General features: G+C 41.0%; 1 protein-coding gene across 2 annotated transcripts in view; it reads left to right on the top strand.

The window, feature by feature from the left end:
* The window catches only part of PKHD1 (PKHD1 ciliary IPT domain containing fibrocystin/polyductin), a 494,443-nt gene that overhangs the window by 11,943 nt on the left and 465,971 nt on the right, over positions 1 to 16,529 (top strand). For both annotated transcript variants that reach the window (XM_045498517.1, XM_045498518.1), the window contains exons 3-10: positions 884 to 961; positions 1,792 to 1,936; positions 5,769 to 5,877; positions 10,153 to 10,210; positions 13,583 to 13,661; positions 14,940 to 15,014; positions 15,675 to 15,739; positions 16,224 to 16,263. In XM_045498517.1, the coding sequence (XP_045354473.1) occupies positions 884 to 961; positions 1,792 to 1,936; positions 5,769 to 5,877; positions 10,153 to 10,210; positions 13,583 to 13,661; positions 14,940 to 15,014; positions 15,675 to 15,739; positions 16,224 to 16,263 (649 nt within the window). The remainder of the gene's footprint in view (positions 1 to 883; positions 962 to 1,791; positions 1,937 to 5,768; positions 5,878 to 10,152; positions 10,211 to 13,582; positions 13,662 to 14,939; positions 15,015 to 15,674; positions 15,740 to 16,223; positions 16,264 to 16,529) is intronic.

Raw genomic sequence — 16,529 nt, 5'->3', positions numbered from 1 at the left:
ATTATCCTTTGACTTTTCTGATAGAAGAACTGAAAAATGTTCTATAGATAGTATGTTGCCTATCTAGGACCTCACTGAGGAGTTGACTGATTTTTGATGGCTCCTTGAATTTACTTTGCCTTGGCCGAGGCATGTCCAGGAGATCTTCAAAGATGAGGGTTTGGTTGCCATGTTCAGCCAATGGTCTCTCTGAGAGAACCCAATCTAGCCTAGCATGTGTAGTCTATAGTATTGTTGTTGTTTTCAAGGAAATTCCAGCCCTGATCCATGCTTCAGCCTCTCTCTGAGACGGCAAGGCAAACATCTACAGAATTTTGTATCCTTCTGGGGAGTTGCTCTGATATATTTAAAAGGAGGAAACTAGAGGATGGTATATGGAGACAGGAGGATTTAAATAGGAACAGAAACTTCTAGAAGTTTATCCTCTTCTCTGGGAAGTGGATATGTAAGAAATAATTGGTGGCTAAATTATGACTACCTGATTAAAGGGTGGGAAAGAAACAAGAGATATTATGTGTTTAATCAGAAGCCAAATGTGTCCTTGAGGTCCTTTCCAAAGAAAGTAGGAATTCAGGATTGTTCTGGTGAACACTAGGTTTTTGGGTGTCCAAGAAGAGTGGATCAGACAGAACTTTCCTTAAGATCAAAGTTTTGAAGGTGTGATCCCCAGACCAGTAGAACTAGCAGCACCTGGTCATAAATGTAAATTCTTGGGCCCTACCCTAAACCTGCTGAATCAGAAACTCTGGGGTGGGACCCAGCAATCTGTGCTTTATCAAGCCCTCCTGGTGATTCTGAAGAATGCTAAATTTTGTTTTTATAACGTTAGGGAAGCAGGTGTATTGAATCTGAACTTCAAAACCAGTGTTTTTCTTATTTACAGTGTCTTCCCTGCGTTTCCACATTGAGCCTGAAGAAGGTAGTCTTGCTGGGGGAACGTGGATCACAGTCCTTTTTGATGGTAGGTTTGGGTCTTACCAAATGCAAGTTTCTTACTTACTAAGAATCCTAAATAATGTGAGTCTTCTTCCTTGGCTAAGGACAGGTATAAAAGAGGGCCTGAAGGGTGTTGGACCCACTGACTGACTTCTGTGTTTCCACATGCTCACTTGCTGATATCACAGAAACAGAGCACATCACACCATTTTATGCCTGTATCCACCTTCTTATCCCAAGCTGTGGGGATGGGACCCTAGGAACTGTAGATGAGATAGGGAAGAGTGCAGCATAGAACTTAACAATGTGTTCCCCAGAATCTTAGTTTGCTTCCTTGCAGATGATTCTATATGTAGGAACTTTTTAAAAAATATTTTTATTTATGTTTGAAACAGCATGTGCAAGCAGGGGAGGGGCAGAGAGAGATGGGGACAGAATCTGAAGCAGGCTCCAAGTTCTGATCTTTTAGCACAGAGCCCAACGCGGGACTCGAACTCATGAGCCGAAGTTGGACACTTAACTGACTGAGCCACCCAGGTGCCCCTGTATGTGGGAACTTCTAAACCATGGCTTAGTTTACCCACCTGTACCAGTGTAAAGAATAATTTTGAGGGCTGAAAAATTCCTGGATTTAAGTGGATGGACCTGAAGAGAGAGAGAAAATTCTTTTTTATACACTCGTAAATGAGAACATTCATTTACACAGCAGTCATAAATGCATTTGGAAATGAGGAGTAGTAATTTAATCCTTAGGCAAGCTCAGTGTCTCACAGTGCTCCTGTGTGGCCATGTTTTTATGTTCTGTGTGGATTACAGCTCTGTTTAGCCTCAAATTCCCCTTTCCCTGGTGTTTAGGTTTGCACTTAGAGCTCCTTTATCCTACCAATGGCTCTCAGCTGGAGATTAACCTGGTGAACGTGGCTGTGCCTGGCCTGCCGAGCATCCCTTGTGACGTCTCTCCTGTCTTCTTGGATTTGCCACTGGTGATGTGCAGGACCAGGTACTCTTGTCAGCGTGTGAGAAAGATCAGACAGGTTGAGTGCTTTGCTTATCTCCGTGGATTTTGGTAGAGCAAGCCTTGCTGACTGTGGTTATCAGCTACAGCTTTAAAAAGGTTGCCTGTGAATATGCTTCACCAGAGTTCCCTATTAGGGCTCTAGGTCCTAAGGGAGGATGAGAATATAAGGAAGATTTTTGAGAACCTGAGGTATTTATAAGGAGGGGTTGGATTGTGTTTTCATCTGTGTTTTCTTGTTGGTGGTGGTGGTAAGGAGCTCTGTCACTATCAAGATTTCAATAAATAGTGCCATTTTACCATCTAAAGAACTCATCTTTTGAACTAGACATAATCGTCAATGATTGAGCATAAACCCAAAACTAGTTAGAAAGGAAATTTGCTTTATTTCTCAGTGTATTTCCTTTTTGGTATGATTTGTACAGGATTCCAGGTAATCTATTTATCATCCTACTTAAGTTTTTTTGTTTTGTTTTGTTTTGTTTTTTTGGCTTACGAAGTTTTCACATTCATTCTTTCCCCACTCATATCTTAGAGATGCTGCATGAAAGTGGATCATTGGTTGAGAGAAAAAAAATAATCATTTCCTTTTGTTTTTTGTTCCCTCCTTCAGCAAGGCTCCCTGTCTTCCATTTCTGTCTACGGAAATCCTAACCTGAGAATGTCACCTCTTCCCTGAACATACAACTGAGTGTGATCTTTCCCTTCTTTGAAAGGGGACAAATAGGGGCTGAAATCCAAGTGATGGTTACGACACCTTTGAGGAGGGAGCACCTTTTGCAGTTTACACAAAGGCATGGCATGTGTGGCCTCAGCGGCCCTGTGCCTCAGCTCTACGTTTCTCATGACTTTATGCCTGTTGTTCACTTCTCAGATTCATCCTAGAATTAAGTGCCTTGAGGACAGGAGATGTGTTTAACACCACCTTTGTAGTCCTTAGGGTACTTAGCACAGTATCTTGTGAGGAGAAGATGCTCTATAAATGTCTGTTGAACTGAACTTTCTTATAGCCCTGCTGTTGGTTTTAAAACTGGGTTGCATATTTTCCTTAGGTTTTATGGTATACTTGGGCTTAGAGTTCCTGTAAGAACTTGCCATGAAATTCTGAAGATCAAAACTCTGAGATCTATCCCCTCAATCCCAACATACTAATGATTTTATTTTTTAAAAATGTTTATTTATTTATTTTTGAGAGAGAGAGAGAGAGAGAGAGAGAGAGAGGGAGGGAGGGAGGGAGAGGGAGAGCTGGGGGGAAGGGTAGAGGGAGAGGGAGACAGAGAATCCAAAACAGGCCCAGTGTGGACAGCAGAGAAACTGATGCAGGGCTGAACTCATGGACTGTGAGATTATGACCTAAGCTGAAGTCGGACACTTAACCAACTGAGACTGAACCATACTAATTAATATGGGTGTCCCCCATATTAATGATTTAAAGATGCACCATTGATGTAAATAATCTTTTTAGAGGAAAAGAAACACTATGTCTTATACGTGCTTGTTGGTTAAAAAGTATTGTTCAGTTAACATTCCAATGTGAAAAAAATGCACATTTTATCATCAGTACTCTCATATTCATTATCATAAAGATGTATCTGCTTTCACCAAAACAGGGATTGTAGCCTCTAAATCAGCACTGTCTAATCAAAACATTACACAAGCCACAAATGTAATTTAAAATTTTCTAGTAGCCATATTAGAAAGTCAAAAGAAACAAGTGAAATTAATTGTAATAATTTATTTAACTCAACATATCCAGAATATTATTTCATATGTAATAAATATATAAATTATTAACGATACATATTTTATATAGTTTTTGCACACCAAGTCTGCAAAATCCAGTGTATATTTTACACTCCTAGCACATCTTATTTGGGACGAGCCCCATTTCAAGTGTTCATTAACCACCCACGGCATTGGACGGTGCAGATTTAAATATTTAAAGTCATAATGAAGATTTTGATGAGAAGGTTTGTAGGGGACACACTTCTTAATGCTAGCTCTTTATTGATCATATTCCCCCTCTTACAAAAATCAACATGAATGGCAGCACCAAAGAGGCAAAGAAATCACTGTGATATTTTTGAAAAGAGGAGAGAGGGTCTAGGACTTACTTGATGGATATATGAAGTGTTCATGGGCTGCTTGAATATTATGAAGTCAAGAATTTTTGGGGTAACATAAAATCAATTCCTTTTATCAGGAGGAGCCTAGGATTCAAGCCCCACTTTGCCCCTGACCTATGGTGTTCACACATAAATATCTTAATCTATTTGGAACTGTCAAAAATTTTTAATGGAAACTAGAATTAGACTATCTATCAATGTCCCTTCCAAGTCTTAAAGTCCCATGAACTTACGATTCTGACAAACAAGACAGGTTTTCTTTTTTTTTTTTTTTTTAAGGACTTTCAGTAAAACAATTACATTTTGCCGAAGGATCCAATCTTTATTTTTTTATTTTTTTATTTTTTCAATATATATGAATATATTTTCATATATGAATATATGAAGTATATTGTCAAATTGGTTTCCATACAACACCCAGTGCTCATCCCAAAAGGTGCCCTCCTCAATACCCATCACCCACCCTCCCCTCCCTCCCACCCCCCATCAACCCTCAGTTTGTTCTCAGTTTTTAAGAGTCTCTTATGCTTTGGCTCTCTCCCACTCTAACCTCTTTTTTTTTTTCCTTCCCCTCCCCCATGGGTTCCTGTTAAGTTTCTCAGGATCCACATAAGAGTGAAACCATATGGTATCTGTCTTTCTCTGTATGGCTTATTTCACTTAGCATCACACTCTCCAGTTCCATCCATGTTGCTACAAAGGGCCATATTTCATTCTTTCTCATTGCCACATAGTACTCCATTGTGTATATAAACCACAATTTCTTTATCCATTCATCAGTTGATGGACATTTAGGCTCTTTCCATAATTTGGCTATTGTTGAGAGTGCTGCTATAAACATTGGGGTACAAGTGCCCCTATGCATCAGTACTCCTGTATCCCTTGGGCAAATTCCTAGCAGTGCTATTGCTGGGTCATAGAGTAGGTCTATTTTTAATTTTTTGAGGAACCTCCACACTGTTTTCCAGAGTGGCTGTACCAATTTGCATTCCCACCAACAGTGCAAGAGGGTTCCATTTCTCCACATCCTCTCCAGCATCTATAGTCTCCTGATTTGTTCATTTTGGCCACTCTGAGTGGCATGAGGTGATATCTGAGTGTGGTTTTGATTTGTATTTCCCTGATGAGGAGTGACGTTGAGCATCTTTTCATGTGCCTGTTGACCATCCGGATGTCTTCTTTAGAGAAGTGTCTATTCATGTTTTCTGCCCATTTCTTCACTGGGTTATTTGTTTTTCGGGTGTGAAGTTTGGTGAGCTCTTTATAGATTTTGGATACTAGCCCTTTGTCCGATATGTCATTTGCAAATATCTTTTCCCATTCCGTTGGTTGCCTTTTAGTTTTGTTGGTTGTTTCCTTTGCTGTGCAGAAGCTTTTTATCTTCATAAGGTCCCAGTAGTTCATTTTTGCTTTTAATTCCCTTGCCTTTGGGGATGTGTCAAGTAAGAAATTGCTACGGCTGAGGTCAGAGAGGTCTTTTCCTGCTTTCTCCTCTAGGGTTTTGATGGTTTCCTGAGGATCCAATCTTTAAAGTCTAGTAGGTGAGTGGATCTAGAAGGCAAATAGACATAGGAATCCTTGGTAAGCACCATTTCACAGGTGCAGGGAGGAAATTTAAAGTGGTCAGGTGGGGCGGCTGGCTTTGGTAATTCTGTCTTTGATTCACAAGGACATCCACTTTCTGCCTGCAGATCCCTGCTGTCTGAAGCACACGAGGGCCTGTACTACCTGGAAGTGCACTCTGGGGGACAGGTGGTAGGCAGCCCAAGTCCAGGACCGCGGGACAACTGTACTTTCCAGGTGGGTTCTAAGGATGGAGCGATGTGTGTTTGCTGTCTGAGGGAGTTTTTGTGCTATCGACAGGCAACTTACAAGTCAGGGTCTGCTTCGCCAGGGTAAGAAGAAAGGTGGATGGTGGTTGTGGGGTTTCTGAGTCTGTACCAATGCAAGTTAAGTATTGAGCGCTTGGATGTCAGGTTCTATGCTTTACGTACATTAATTTGATGCTTGCAACAATTATATGGGGTACCTATTTATTATTGTGGTTTTACAGATGAGTGACTTGAGGCTCAGGGAGATGAAATAATTTGCCCATCTCCTCAATAATTTTCCTGTGTCCTCTAGGTAGTAAATGACAGAACTAGGATTCTTTAAAAATTGGTTTTTAATTTTTTATTGACATATGATGTCCTGTTACTTTCAGGTATATATCATAGTGATTTGATATTTTGATACATTACAAAATCATCCCTATGATAAGTCTAGGTTAGAATCTGTCATTATACAGAGTTATTACAATATTATTGACTGTGTTCCCTCTGCTGGTGGGAATGTACATTGGTGCAGCCACTGTGGAAAACAGTAAGCAGGTTTCTTAAAAAAATTAAAAATAGAAATATGATCCAGCGATTTATCTTCCTGATAATTATCTGATGAAAATGAAAACACTAATTTGAAGAGAGATATGAACCCCTATGTTTATTATTTACAATAGCCCAGATATGGAAGCAGCCCAGATGTCCATCTATTTCTTTCTTTCTTTCTTTCTTTCTTTCTTTCTTTCTTTCTTTCTTTCTTTCTTCCTTCCTTCCTTCCTTCCTTCCTTCCTTCCTTCCTTCCTTTCCTTCCTTTCCTTTCCTTTCCTTTCCTTTCCTTTCCTTTCCTTTCCTTTCCCTTCCTTCCTTCCTTCCTTCCTTCCTTCCTTCCTTCCTTCCTTCCTTCCTTCCTGGAAAGTTATACAAAAGAATAAACTCTTACCATTTGCAACAACATGGACAGAACTAGAGGGTATTGTGCTAAGTGAAGTAAGTCAGATAGAGAAAGACAAATACTGTATGATTTCACTTACATGTGGAATTGAAAAGGACTAGGATTTGAACCTGTGTCAGACTTTAAATCTTCTAAACTGAAGCCCATAGAGGAGCCACAAAGATGATCATCGTGGGTCAGTGTTTCATTTTATAGCTGCAATTCTCCTGAGTCTTGGTAGGATGAAGGAACTCAGGGCCCAAGTTGTACCTCTGCCTCTGCTTTGTACTCTATTTCTGCTACTCTTTCCAACCTGAGATTGAAAGGGCATTTGCTGATGGCATTCTCCTTCAAACTCAGAGCCAAATGGAAGCAGAGAGAGCGAGAGTTTATGAGCTAATGCCTAACTTATTTTGGAGAAGCAATATGTATACTTGATCTTAATTTTATGTTTGGTTCAGCCTATTGTTCATTTCAGGTTAGTTTCACACCAATCTCTCAAAAGGGAAGGTGCTAGACTTTTCACAAAAGGTTGAGGTTTGACAGTGTTCCTTGTGATGATTGTACTTCCCATAGGGTGCCTCTGTTGAAGGGTTGCTCATAACAGTATTAGTCATTAATGCTCCTTTAGAGCAAAAATTCATCCCCCCAAATCATCCCTGTTACCATCCACTCTTTATGTAGGCAGTCCATTTACAAATTTGGAATTTGCTGTCAGTTCACATTTAACAACTTGTCTCTCACTTCAAGAGAAGCTTGTTTTCTGGAATTTTGCTTCTGCACATATGAAGCAGAAAGAAAAAAAACATTCTTATTAAGACCCACACCACCACCTCTACACTGTCTCTGTAGATGTAACAGCAGATGGATGGCCAGGCACCCTCCCTAACCACCATGCTGTTTTTGGTTTTGATGTTCCTTTCACCCCAGATAGTAGTTTTCCTACTTATTAAAGATCGGGAAGGAGAGCAAGGGGAGAGAAGAGAAGCACTTCCTAAAATTGCACATTAAAGAAAACAAGTCCTCAAGTGCTTCGTCTAGCTTGGCGAGTTGATGAAAAATCACCAGGGGATGCAGTTAATGAGAGGCATTCCAAGCTAAATAAAACACGGTGTGTCTCTTTGTTTTGGGACTGGGGGAACCGTGAGTATTAAAAATTAATTCCATCTCGCCAGTCCACTTCAAAGAGCCTGCTGCAGGCGCTGACAAGTTTGAACAACTCACAGAAGGTTTATCAAGCAGCTGGTGGCTGTGGCTTCGCTATCCTGATCTGCTGTGTTTCCTCTCCCCCATCTCACTCAGGCTGACCTCACTCGGGCTCAGGGATCAGCGTGCGGGAAGCTTGATTTGGAAGCTCATTAATTTTTCACTTTGTCATGTCTCTCGCTTGGTGGGTGGACGGAGCCTGTTTTCCTTAGAAATACACCATTTTTATGTCATGTCAGCTCAGAGGGAATCACAAGTGAAGCTCTTTCTGAGGTTTAACTCTGAGCCACCCCACCATGTTGAGGAAGGGGAGGGAGTGATCAAGGAGTCACTCTATTCCCCCTGCCACCACCCCAACCCCCACCCCCATGCTTCTGGTGGAAGGCTCACAGACTGAGTGGTAGATCTTACATTTCAAACTGGAAATCCAGACGCATGTGTCCTTATTTGGTCTGGACTTGATTGTACTTTAGCCTCAGTTTCTAATGTCTGTGAGAAGGGGAGGTGATGACCACTACTCTACCTCATGAGGCTCCTAGGGTATATTTCCAATGTCAGTGTCCAAGGGCACCTCAGGGAGAGGTGAAGGCCTGGGTACAGTAGGAGGCTGGGAGTCCAGGGTGTGGAGTGCATGTCTGGCAGGGGCATGTGGAATTGTGTTAATCCTTATCTTTTGGTGAGATCAGAGCCAGCTCCCAATTGGTGAGGTCATGGTATTCTTACTTTGACCTCCTGACTGTACATACTTTCTGTGACCTGTTCTCTAACCCTCTTTTAGAAGGAGGAAACTAGCCTTGATGGCAGGCTGTGTAGCCATGTGGATCAATACATAAAACTTACACTTGCCGAGCCACCATTAGCTTTTTTGAAATGTCTGTTGGTTCTCTCCTCTGATTAGGGCTGTTGATTAACAACGGAGTTATTCTTTGGTGGTATTCTGCCTGGGAAGGTGAACTCCTGGGATGCTGGAAGCAGGCCAAGCTAAATAATTTGCTTTCACTTGATTTGCAAGTGGGAAGCAGTGTAGTTTATGGGGAACGAAGGCTGTGTAGGCATCTAGAGGAGGTTGAGAGTGAGGGTCACATGAGGGGGAAACCAAGTCTCTTCCTGAATGTTGTTAGCTCATGTGTCAAACCTTGGCCTGGTCAGTCCATCCTTATGCCTCTCTGTTCACACTGGCCCTGACTATGAAATGCACTAATCTTGGACTAACTCAGATGCCTATAGGTAAGATGAAATTCCTGGACTTGTCTTTTTCTCCCCTCTACTTCCAGGTACCATATCAATCATCTCAAATGGGGCCACTTGATTCATTCACAAAAATTTGAATGTCTTCTGTATACCATGCTATGCATAAGAATATAACCATGATTGAGTAAGGCACTGTCCCTGCCTTTCTAGAGCATGTGATTAGCAGAGAATATACTTTGGGGGAAGGGACATAGAAAGCTGATTTGGAGGGCCATGACCAGGCTTTCATAGACTTCCACCTCTTCCATCAGGGCTATTTTCCCCCTTCTCAAAGAGTAATGTTGCTTCCCATTCCTTGAGTCATTTGAATCCTTTTTTCTCCTGAGAGCCATGATCCATTTTCTCAACAAACACCTCACTTGTGTGCCTACCCAACTCCAGTTTTTTGTAGCTTGCTCATTCCTACAAAGGTGTTGATGATAATTTAAGTTGCAATCCTTTCAACTTAAGTAAGCAAATTTTTGCCAAGAAAATTAAAATCCTTCAAGATTCCAAAATACCAAGTTACAATAATGGAATTCTAAAGGTGGCCTACCTACCTATTTTTCTGGTGAAATGTGTTCCTGGCTATGGTAGGTGGGCTGGTGGAAACAGACTTGCCAAAGTTTGGGCAATATGGTACAGGACAGAGAGCTACATGACCTTGGTAAAATTCCCTTTACTTCCTCTGTGGAGAAACTATAATAATACCTGTTAACTCTGCTTCACAGTTGTATTATGAGGATAAAAAGAAATAGATGCACATTTATTTAAGGAAGTGTAACCATTTACCATCTTTGACTAATATCCGATGAGGAATGACTTTTGCTTCTTGTCTGTGGTTGTGATATTCTAATGGAATGCTCCCTTATGATGACCTTTCCTGAACAGTTTTCCAGGGGGCAGACACCCATTGTTTACCATGTTATACCACCGAGTGGAGTGCCAGGTAAGAAATCTCCTATTAAAATAGGAATAATTATGGATCCCTTTGCTAAAGCTATTGAAAACTCTTCTACCCAGGTGGGTGCTCTCTATAAATGGGAACACTGAACTTCTCTGATGCTGGTTTGAAAATAAATGTCAACCTCTGGTTTACTTTTAATCTGGTTTGGTTTCACCTGTGGGCTCTTTTGCTCTGTGACTTCACTGATAACAAAAGGAATCCAAACATGAAAAGGAAAAGAGGCCAGCAAAATCAAACCAGGTACTGCCAGAGCATGGAAGAAATAAAAATCATCATTGTTCTTAATTTTATAGTTGTTTGCATAATAGCAAACCTTTTTTGAACTTTACTGTGAGCCAGGCTCTGTTCTAAGTGTTTGGCATATATTATCTTATCAGATCCTCACAAGAACCTGATGACATAGGGACTATAATTTTCATTTGCCGATGAGGAAACGAGATACCGAAAGGTTAAGTAACTTGCTTAAAGTCAGCTATTAAGTGTATAGCTGGGATTTGCACCCAGGCAGGCAGAATCCAGAGTGGGCAGGTGTACCCATTGTTTTGTTTTGCATTGAGTGGTGTTGCATACCACATGCAAGGCCAGCAACCCTGATCCTTACACTGGGGGTTTGTTTGTGAATTAGAGGGCACACAGGCATGCAAAGGCCAGGGGATAGAAGTGAAGAAGAGAGAGAAGGTTGAGATTTACATAAAAGAGGGGATTGCAGCTAAGAAATAGGTTCAAGAATCGCTAAGCTTGCCTTACAACTAAGTAGTAAATACAAGCTAGGATTATGTATAATTTGCTGTCTGATTCTTGGCAAATTCCTAGGTCTATTTCAGCTTTTCCCTTTGTTCAGGGTTTCCAGATGGTGTAATTATGGGAATACAAATTGCTAAATGTTTATATGTAGTTGTGTCTAAATGCATAAACTGATCTGGTTTTGAATGTCTTGACTGCTCGAGAATGTCACAATGAATATCTGAGTTGCTGAAAAGTATTTGCCCTTTGTGTGTGTGTGTGTGTGTGTGTGTGTGTAGACACAAGATTATGTATGTGTGTATTTAAATTATATACTGAAGAATATGATTCCAGCATGATTTTTTTTATGCGGGTTATTCAGAGATCTGTTCCTTTCCATTTGAATAATCAAGACGTGATCATGTTTTATTAAAAAGAAAATGTGCTCTAAAAGTCGCATGCAGACGTTTGGGTCCTTGCTGCTCTGGTGTTAGAAAGCTCTTGTTTAGATGGCAGAAGTCCACAGGGTGAGGGATGAGGAAGGGGCCTGCCATGAGAGGTGTGAAGTGGGACATTGGCTCACACGGATCTGTCAGGCCCGTTCCTCCCACCCAGTCCAAGAGCTGCACACTGTATCTTCCCCCTTCTGGGGGAACGGTTGGTGGCTGGCCTTGTTGGAGTTGTCCCTCTGGGTAGGATCCACATGGTAACATCTTTGAAATCATTTTCCAGATGATTACTCTCATTTCATTTGGGAAGTCTGCCCAGAATAGCAGCCAGGGAGATGGGGGAGGTGGTGGGGACAGGAGAGATGATGTGCCATTAGCAGTTGAGTTTCTATATGTGGTTAACAGTTCTCCACTGTGACGGAGAATCACCCAGAACCATAAGCTGGCTTAGCCATTTCTCAGGCTCTATTGGACTTCTTTATTTAGAAGCAAGACTGTTAACCACTCACAAAATTCCCAATTTCTAGAACTTATTGCCAATTTTTAAAATTGTGCCCAAGAAAGCAAGAAATCATGCCCATCAAAGCCAGGGAATTAATACTTTAGCTCTATTAAAATGAAGGGAAATTATTTTGCCAGTTGTTAATAGTAGCAAAGAACTCCAGAGTCTAGGCTTTCTCCATTTCTGTGATCTTTGTCTAAGGCATTAGGTTCCAGCCCCTTCTACCCATTCATCTGTACAGTGAGTGGCTCTCATACTTCCCGGAAGGTTCCCATGGCTTCAGTGCCAGTCAGTCATCCAGTGACCACAGACAAAAGTCTTCTTGTATTAATAAAGCACCCACAGCATGAAGGGAACAACTTCTTGGTAATGTTCTTTTGTGACTTTAAATGTGGCCATGAAGAGATTCAAAGTCTTCTGCCTTCAGTGACTTCATGATCCCCTTAAGTGCTCTTTTCTTTTCCACCTTTGTGGTTTTACCTCATTAACCGAAACTGCTCTCATTTCTTAACATTGTGATGCTGTAAGATTACAGTGTATATGGTTAAATTTCCTAATTATTTGGAAGGCACACATTTCCAGGTTGTGGGGTTGTTTGGTGAAATTGAACTACATCACCTTACTATGGTGTGCTTGCTTAAAACTTTGCCTCATGTAGTTCTACAGAACTGAGTTTAGGTGTTTTCAACTATGGAAGAAATCAGCTCATGTAGCATCTGGTAGGGGCCCCCAAACTCTTTGTGAAAGAGTGACATCAGATTCCTTTCTCACCACAGATTCCTTTCTCACCAACTATGAACAGATTGGGTAGGGACAGTACCAAGAGTCCACCTTGCTGAGAGGGGGGATTGCTGATGCCTGCACTTCCTCTTGAACTTGAACTCAAAAGAGGGTGTATTAAGTAAATACTTGTTACCTAGTGGAAATCCCTATGAGTCACATAGAGGAGACTCAGCAGTAGAAGTCATCCATTTGTCAGTGGGCAAGGCTGACACCAACTGTTTGCAGGTCTTCAATTTGTTCTGTCTTTGAACATGAGCATAATTTTTGAATGAATGAGATGTGCAATTGCCCATCTTTAAGCTGTAATTCTGTTCTATCTCATGCCTTCCTTTCTGAGTTCCCATCCATTTGGGTCATCCTTGACATTTATCTTTTGTCCTCTGAGATTTGGAAGAAAGTCTAGTATCCCCAAATACCCATCCAGATCATGTGACATGAACCTCCTTGGTTTTCCATATTAGCAAGTGCCCAGGGGAAAGTGTCATGAAATGCAGAGCACCCCAAGGCACCGTGTTCTTAAATCCCACGTTAGGTGATGATCTACACACAGCCAAGAGGGTACAACAAGTCAGTGTGTGGAAACTGGCCCTTCCTCCCGAAAGCCTCATACTTCATAGAACTGTGGGGAAGACCTGTTCTTGCTTTTGTGTTCTGTACATAGCTGATTGACTCTGTGATTGCAATAATTAGTTATTTTAGACCTTTTAATGTGTAATATTGATCACTGGATCATACTTGAGACTCCTTTCCTGTTGTACAGTTTGTAAAAAAGCATTAATATTCTGAGTCATGTCCAGTTTGGCTGTATTAAATAGATGGTACCAAAAATAAATTGCTTATGTTATAATTTACAGTATGAGCGAAGTGTGTTACATTTCAAAAATCTTCTTAAAACAGGAGAACTAATACATGTGTATGGTTGGATTATCACTGGAAGACCAGAAACCTTTGATTGCGATGTGGAGTACATTGATAGGTAAGCGTGTGTTAGTTTCTGTGTTCAACGAGTTACAAACATGCTGGATTGCTTCCTCAGACCAGCTTCCCCGATAGCAATAAATTGTGAGCAGTTGGCACAGAATTGCTGTTTTCTTTGCAGTTTATGGTCCCTGGTGAGTTGGGCTTCAGCAAACTTTGTTAATGTAATTGCAACTGGTCGATTAAGTTGGTCCATTTATTTACTGACAACTAGTCACTCTGGGCTCAGCGTGAATTGTGCTGTAACTGCATCTGTGGGTTTTCTTTTTCGATTCTTCCCCTTCTCTCCCTTGTTTCTCAGACTGAAATGATTCTTTTTTTCTTTTTTTGGTAAAATGACATGTGAACCCCAAAGACCATTGTAACTTCCTTCTTGGGTTGGTATCCATTTGTGCATTTAGGAATTCTGTTAGTGTGATCAGAGGAAAACATGGAAGAAGGCACTGAGAGCCACTGAATTCTACTGTTTTCTGGGAATAATGAGGATGGCCAGACACTTTAAAATGGAAAGTGGTACTATTAAATCATGCGTGCTAGGGAAGGAAGGGAACAAGAGGCAATGTGTTGAAGTTGTGTTTCGGGGAGGCTTTAAGCAACTGTGATTTTGCAATATCTGAAGTAGTTATAGCCAGGCTTGATAAGGTAGAAGAAACCGAGTCTTACTGTAGCTGAGTGGATTCTATATACTTGTGTCTGGTTTTTCTTGTACTCCTAGAAAGGATGGGGGTATCGTCTTCTGTTCCATCTCTGTGATTCTGCCCTAGGTGAGGAGAACATGATCTGGCTACTCTCCAGATCTACATTTTTGGCATTAAGTAGTGGTGAACTCGTCTTGAAAGGAAATGACTCTTTCTGTGGAGGATACAAGCCCCAAGTACATCCTTAATAATATGCCACATTCACTGCTTGGTCCCATGTCAGCCTTGGTCAGGGATATAACATTGAAAAGGGGAATGGAGGCATCGACTCCACAGTAGTTCTATGTAGACTCAATATAGCCAATGTGGGTATGATGAGGATTTTGGGGGAAAAGGGAAATGCTCTTTCTGCAGTGTGAAGGTGTGGACCATGAAACAGTGCTATGCATTGCTTATCTTCAGACTGAGAGTTGATTCAACATCTCCTCAGGGGACAGGCTTTGGCCACCCTCAGTGATGCCCCATAAATCCAGAGAAGAATGCTCATAACAGTGTTTCCTCTGAGTTTTGCTAGGAATTTTTACTGAGAGTCTTACACTATTGTCTCATGTCTTTTTTACCCCATTTTTTTTATCCAGTCCATTGATCTTGGAAGCTCAAGGAGACAACTGGGTCACAGCCTGCTCTCTTGTAAACAGGCAGACAGGAAGCTGGTGAGTGTCTTTCCTGCCTACATACATGCTTTTAGGTTCTTCCATGTGGGTTTCTCTCTGTCTCTCTCTGTCTCTCTCTCTCTCACACACACACACACACACACACACACACACCTTTTTTTTTTTTTTTTGAGAGACAGACAGAGAGAGAGAGAGAGAGAGAGAGAGAGACCGACCATGAGAGAATGTGAGCATGGGAGTGGTAGAGGGAGAGGGAGTGAGAGAATCTTATGCAGGCTTCACACCCAGTGCAGAGCCCTACTTGGGCTCCATCTCATGAGCTGTGAAATCATGACTTGAGCTGAAGTTGGACACTTAACCTACTGAGCCGCCCAGGAGCCCCAATAATAGATTTTTTTATTTTTTAAGGGTTTTTCTCTCCTTGTTGTAAAGGTTTTGGAAAGAATGGAGAGGTCTGAAAAGAGGTTGGGAGCAAGTTAAATTTTGTCTCTCGCACTGCATGCTTGCCTGATAGCATATGTATCAACAAGAACTCTAGTTAGTACTGTTCTAGTGTTTGCTCCCATGAACTCATTATGCCTTAAGTATTTACCAATTTTTGCTGGCCAACTCACCTTTTATTTTTTACTTTCCTGGCTAAAGATCAGAACTTCTGAGTTGTCTGATAATTCTCACCTCAGGTTTTGGTTCTCTCTCTAGCTATCCTCTTCAGGAAGACCATGGTTTTGGGACCCTGCAGTGCCGTGTGGAAGGCAACTACATTGGTCCGTTCAGGAAGTGGCATAAGTTTAAAGTCTTCTCTGTTTCTTTTTCTGTATCAGAAAAATACTGTTTCAAGAATGCTTCTCACAAGCATGAAAAGAGTAATTACCATGTATTGAGAACTCCTTAAAAGGCTAATTTAATCCTCACAATAAGTGGATTGGTGAAGTTGGTAGAATTACTTTTACTTTATAGGTGAGAAAATTGTAACTGTTAACCAGTAGAGCCAGACTTCCCATGTTTAGTCGAACTGTGAGACTGCTGTAATTCTTATCTGCTTTACGCTACTACATTTATCCTTTTATTGTTGGAAGTCAACACTGATGGTGCTAAATCTGGGAGGTGTTTGTTCTGGGCACTCTTAATGAAATCACGGGTTTGGGCAATCACTTGGTGATATCTGGAGTCCTTGGGTTTAGGGTAGCAATGGCCTGGCCCAGATGATACATGCAGACTCTTGTGTTAATGTCTTTCTTTTTGTTACAGGCTCCCAGAATGTTAGTTTCTCAGTATTTAACAAAGGAAAGTAAGTAATGAGGAATAAGCAGATTTATTATCATTTTGTATTATCCATCTCTTTCTTGTTTTGCTTACTTTTTTGAACCCTTTATAATGGAAAATTCCAAACAGACAGATTAGTATAATGAAACCTGCTTGGTTTCTTTTACTTAGGTGAATATAATTGTGTCTTGAGGTACTGTAGATGTTTCAATGGGATGATGGCACAAAATTTTGGGAATTAGGTCTTAAGTAAAAAGTAATCTCATAATACTGTAAATTTAAAACAGAACA

The sequence above is a fragment of the Leopardus geoffroyi genome, chromosome B2 (assembly GCF_018350155.1).
Source record: "Leopardus geoffroyi isolate Oge1 chromosome B2, O.geoffroyi_Oge1_pat1.0, whole genome shotgun sequence".
In the NCBI taxonomy this organism is placed as follows: domain Eukaryota; kingdom Metazoa; phylum Chordata; class Mammalia; order Carnivora; family Felidae; genus Leopardus; species Leopardus geoffroyi.
The sequence above is the reverse complement of the archived record's forward strand: the minus strand, read 5'-3'. Positions and strand labels throughout refer to the sequence as shown.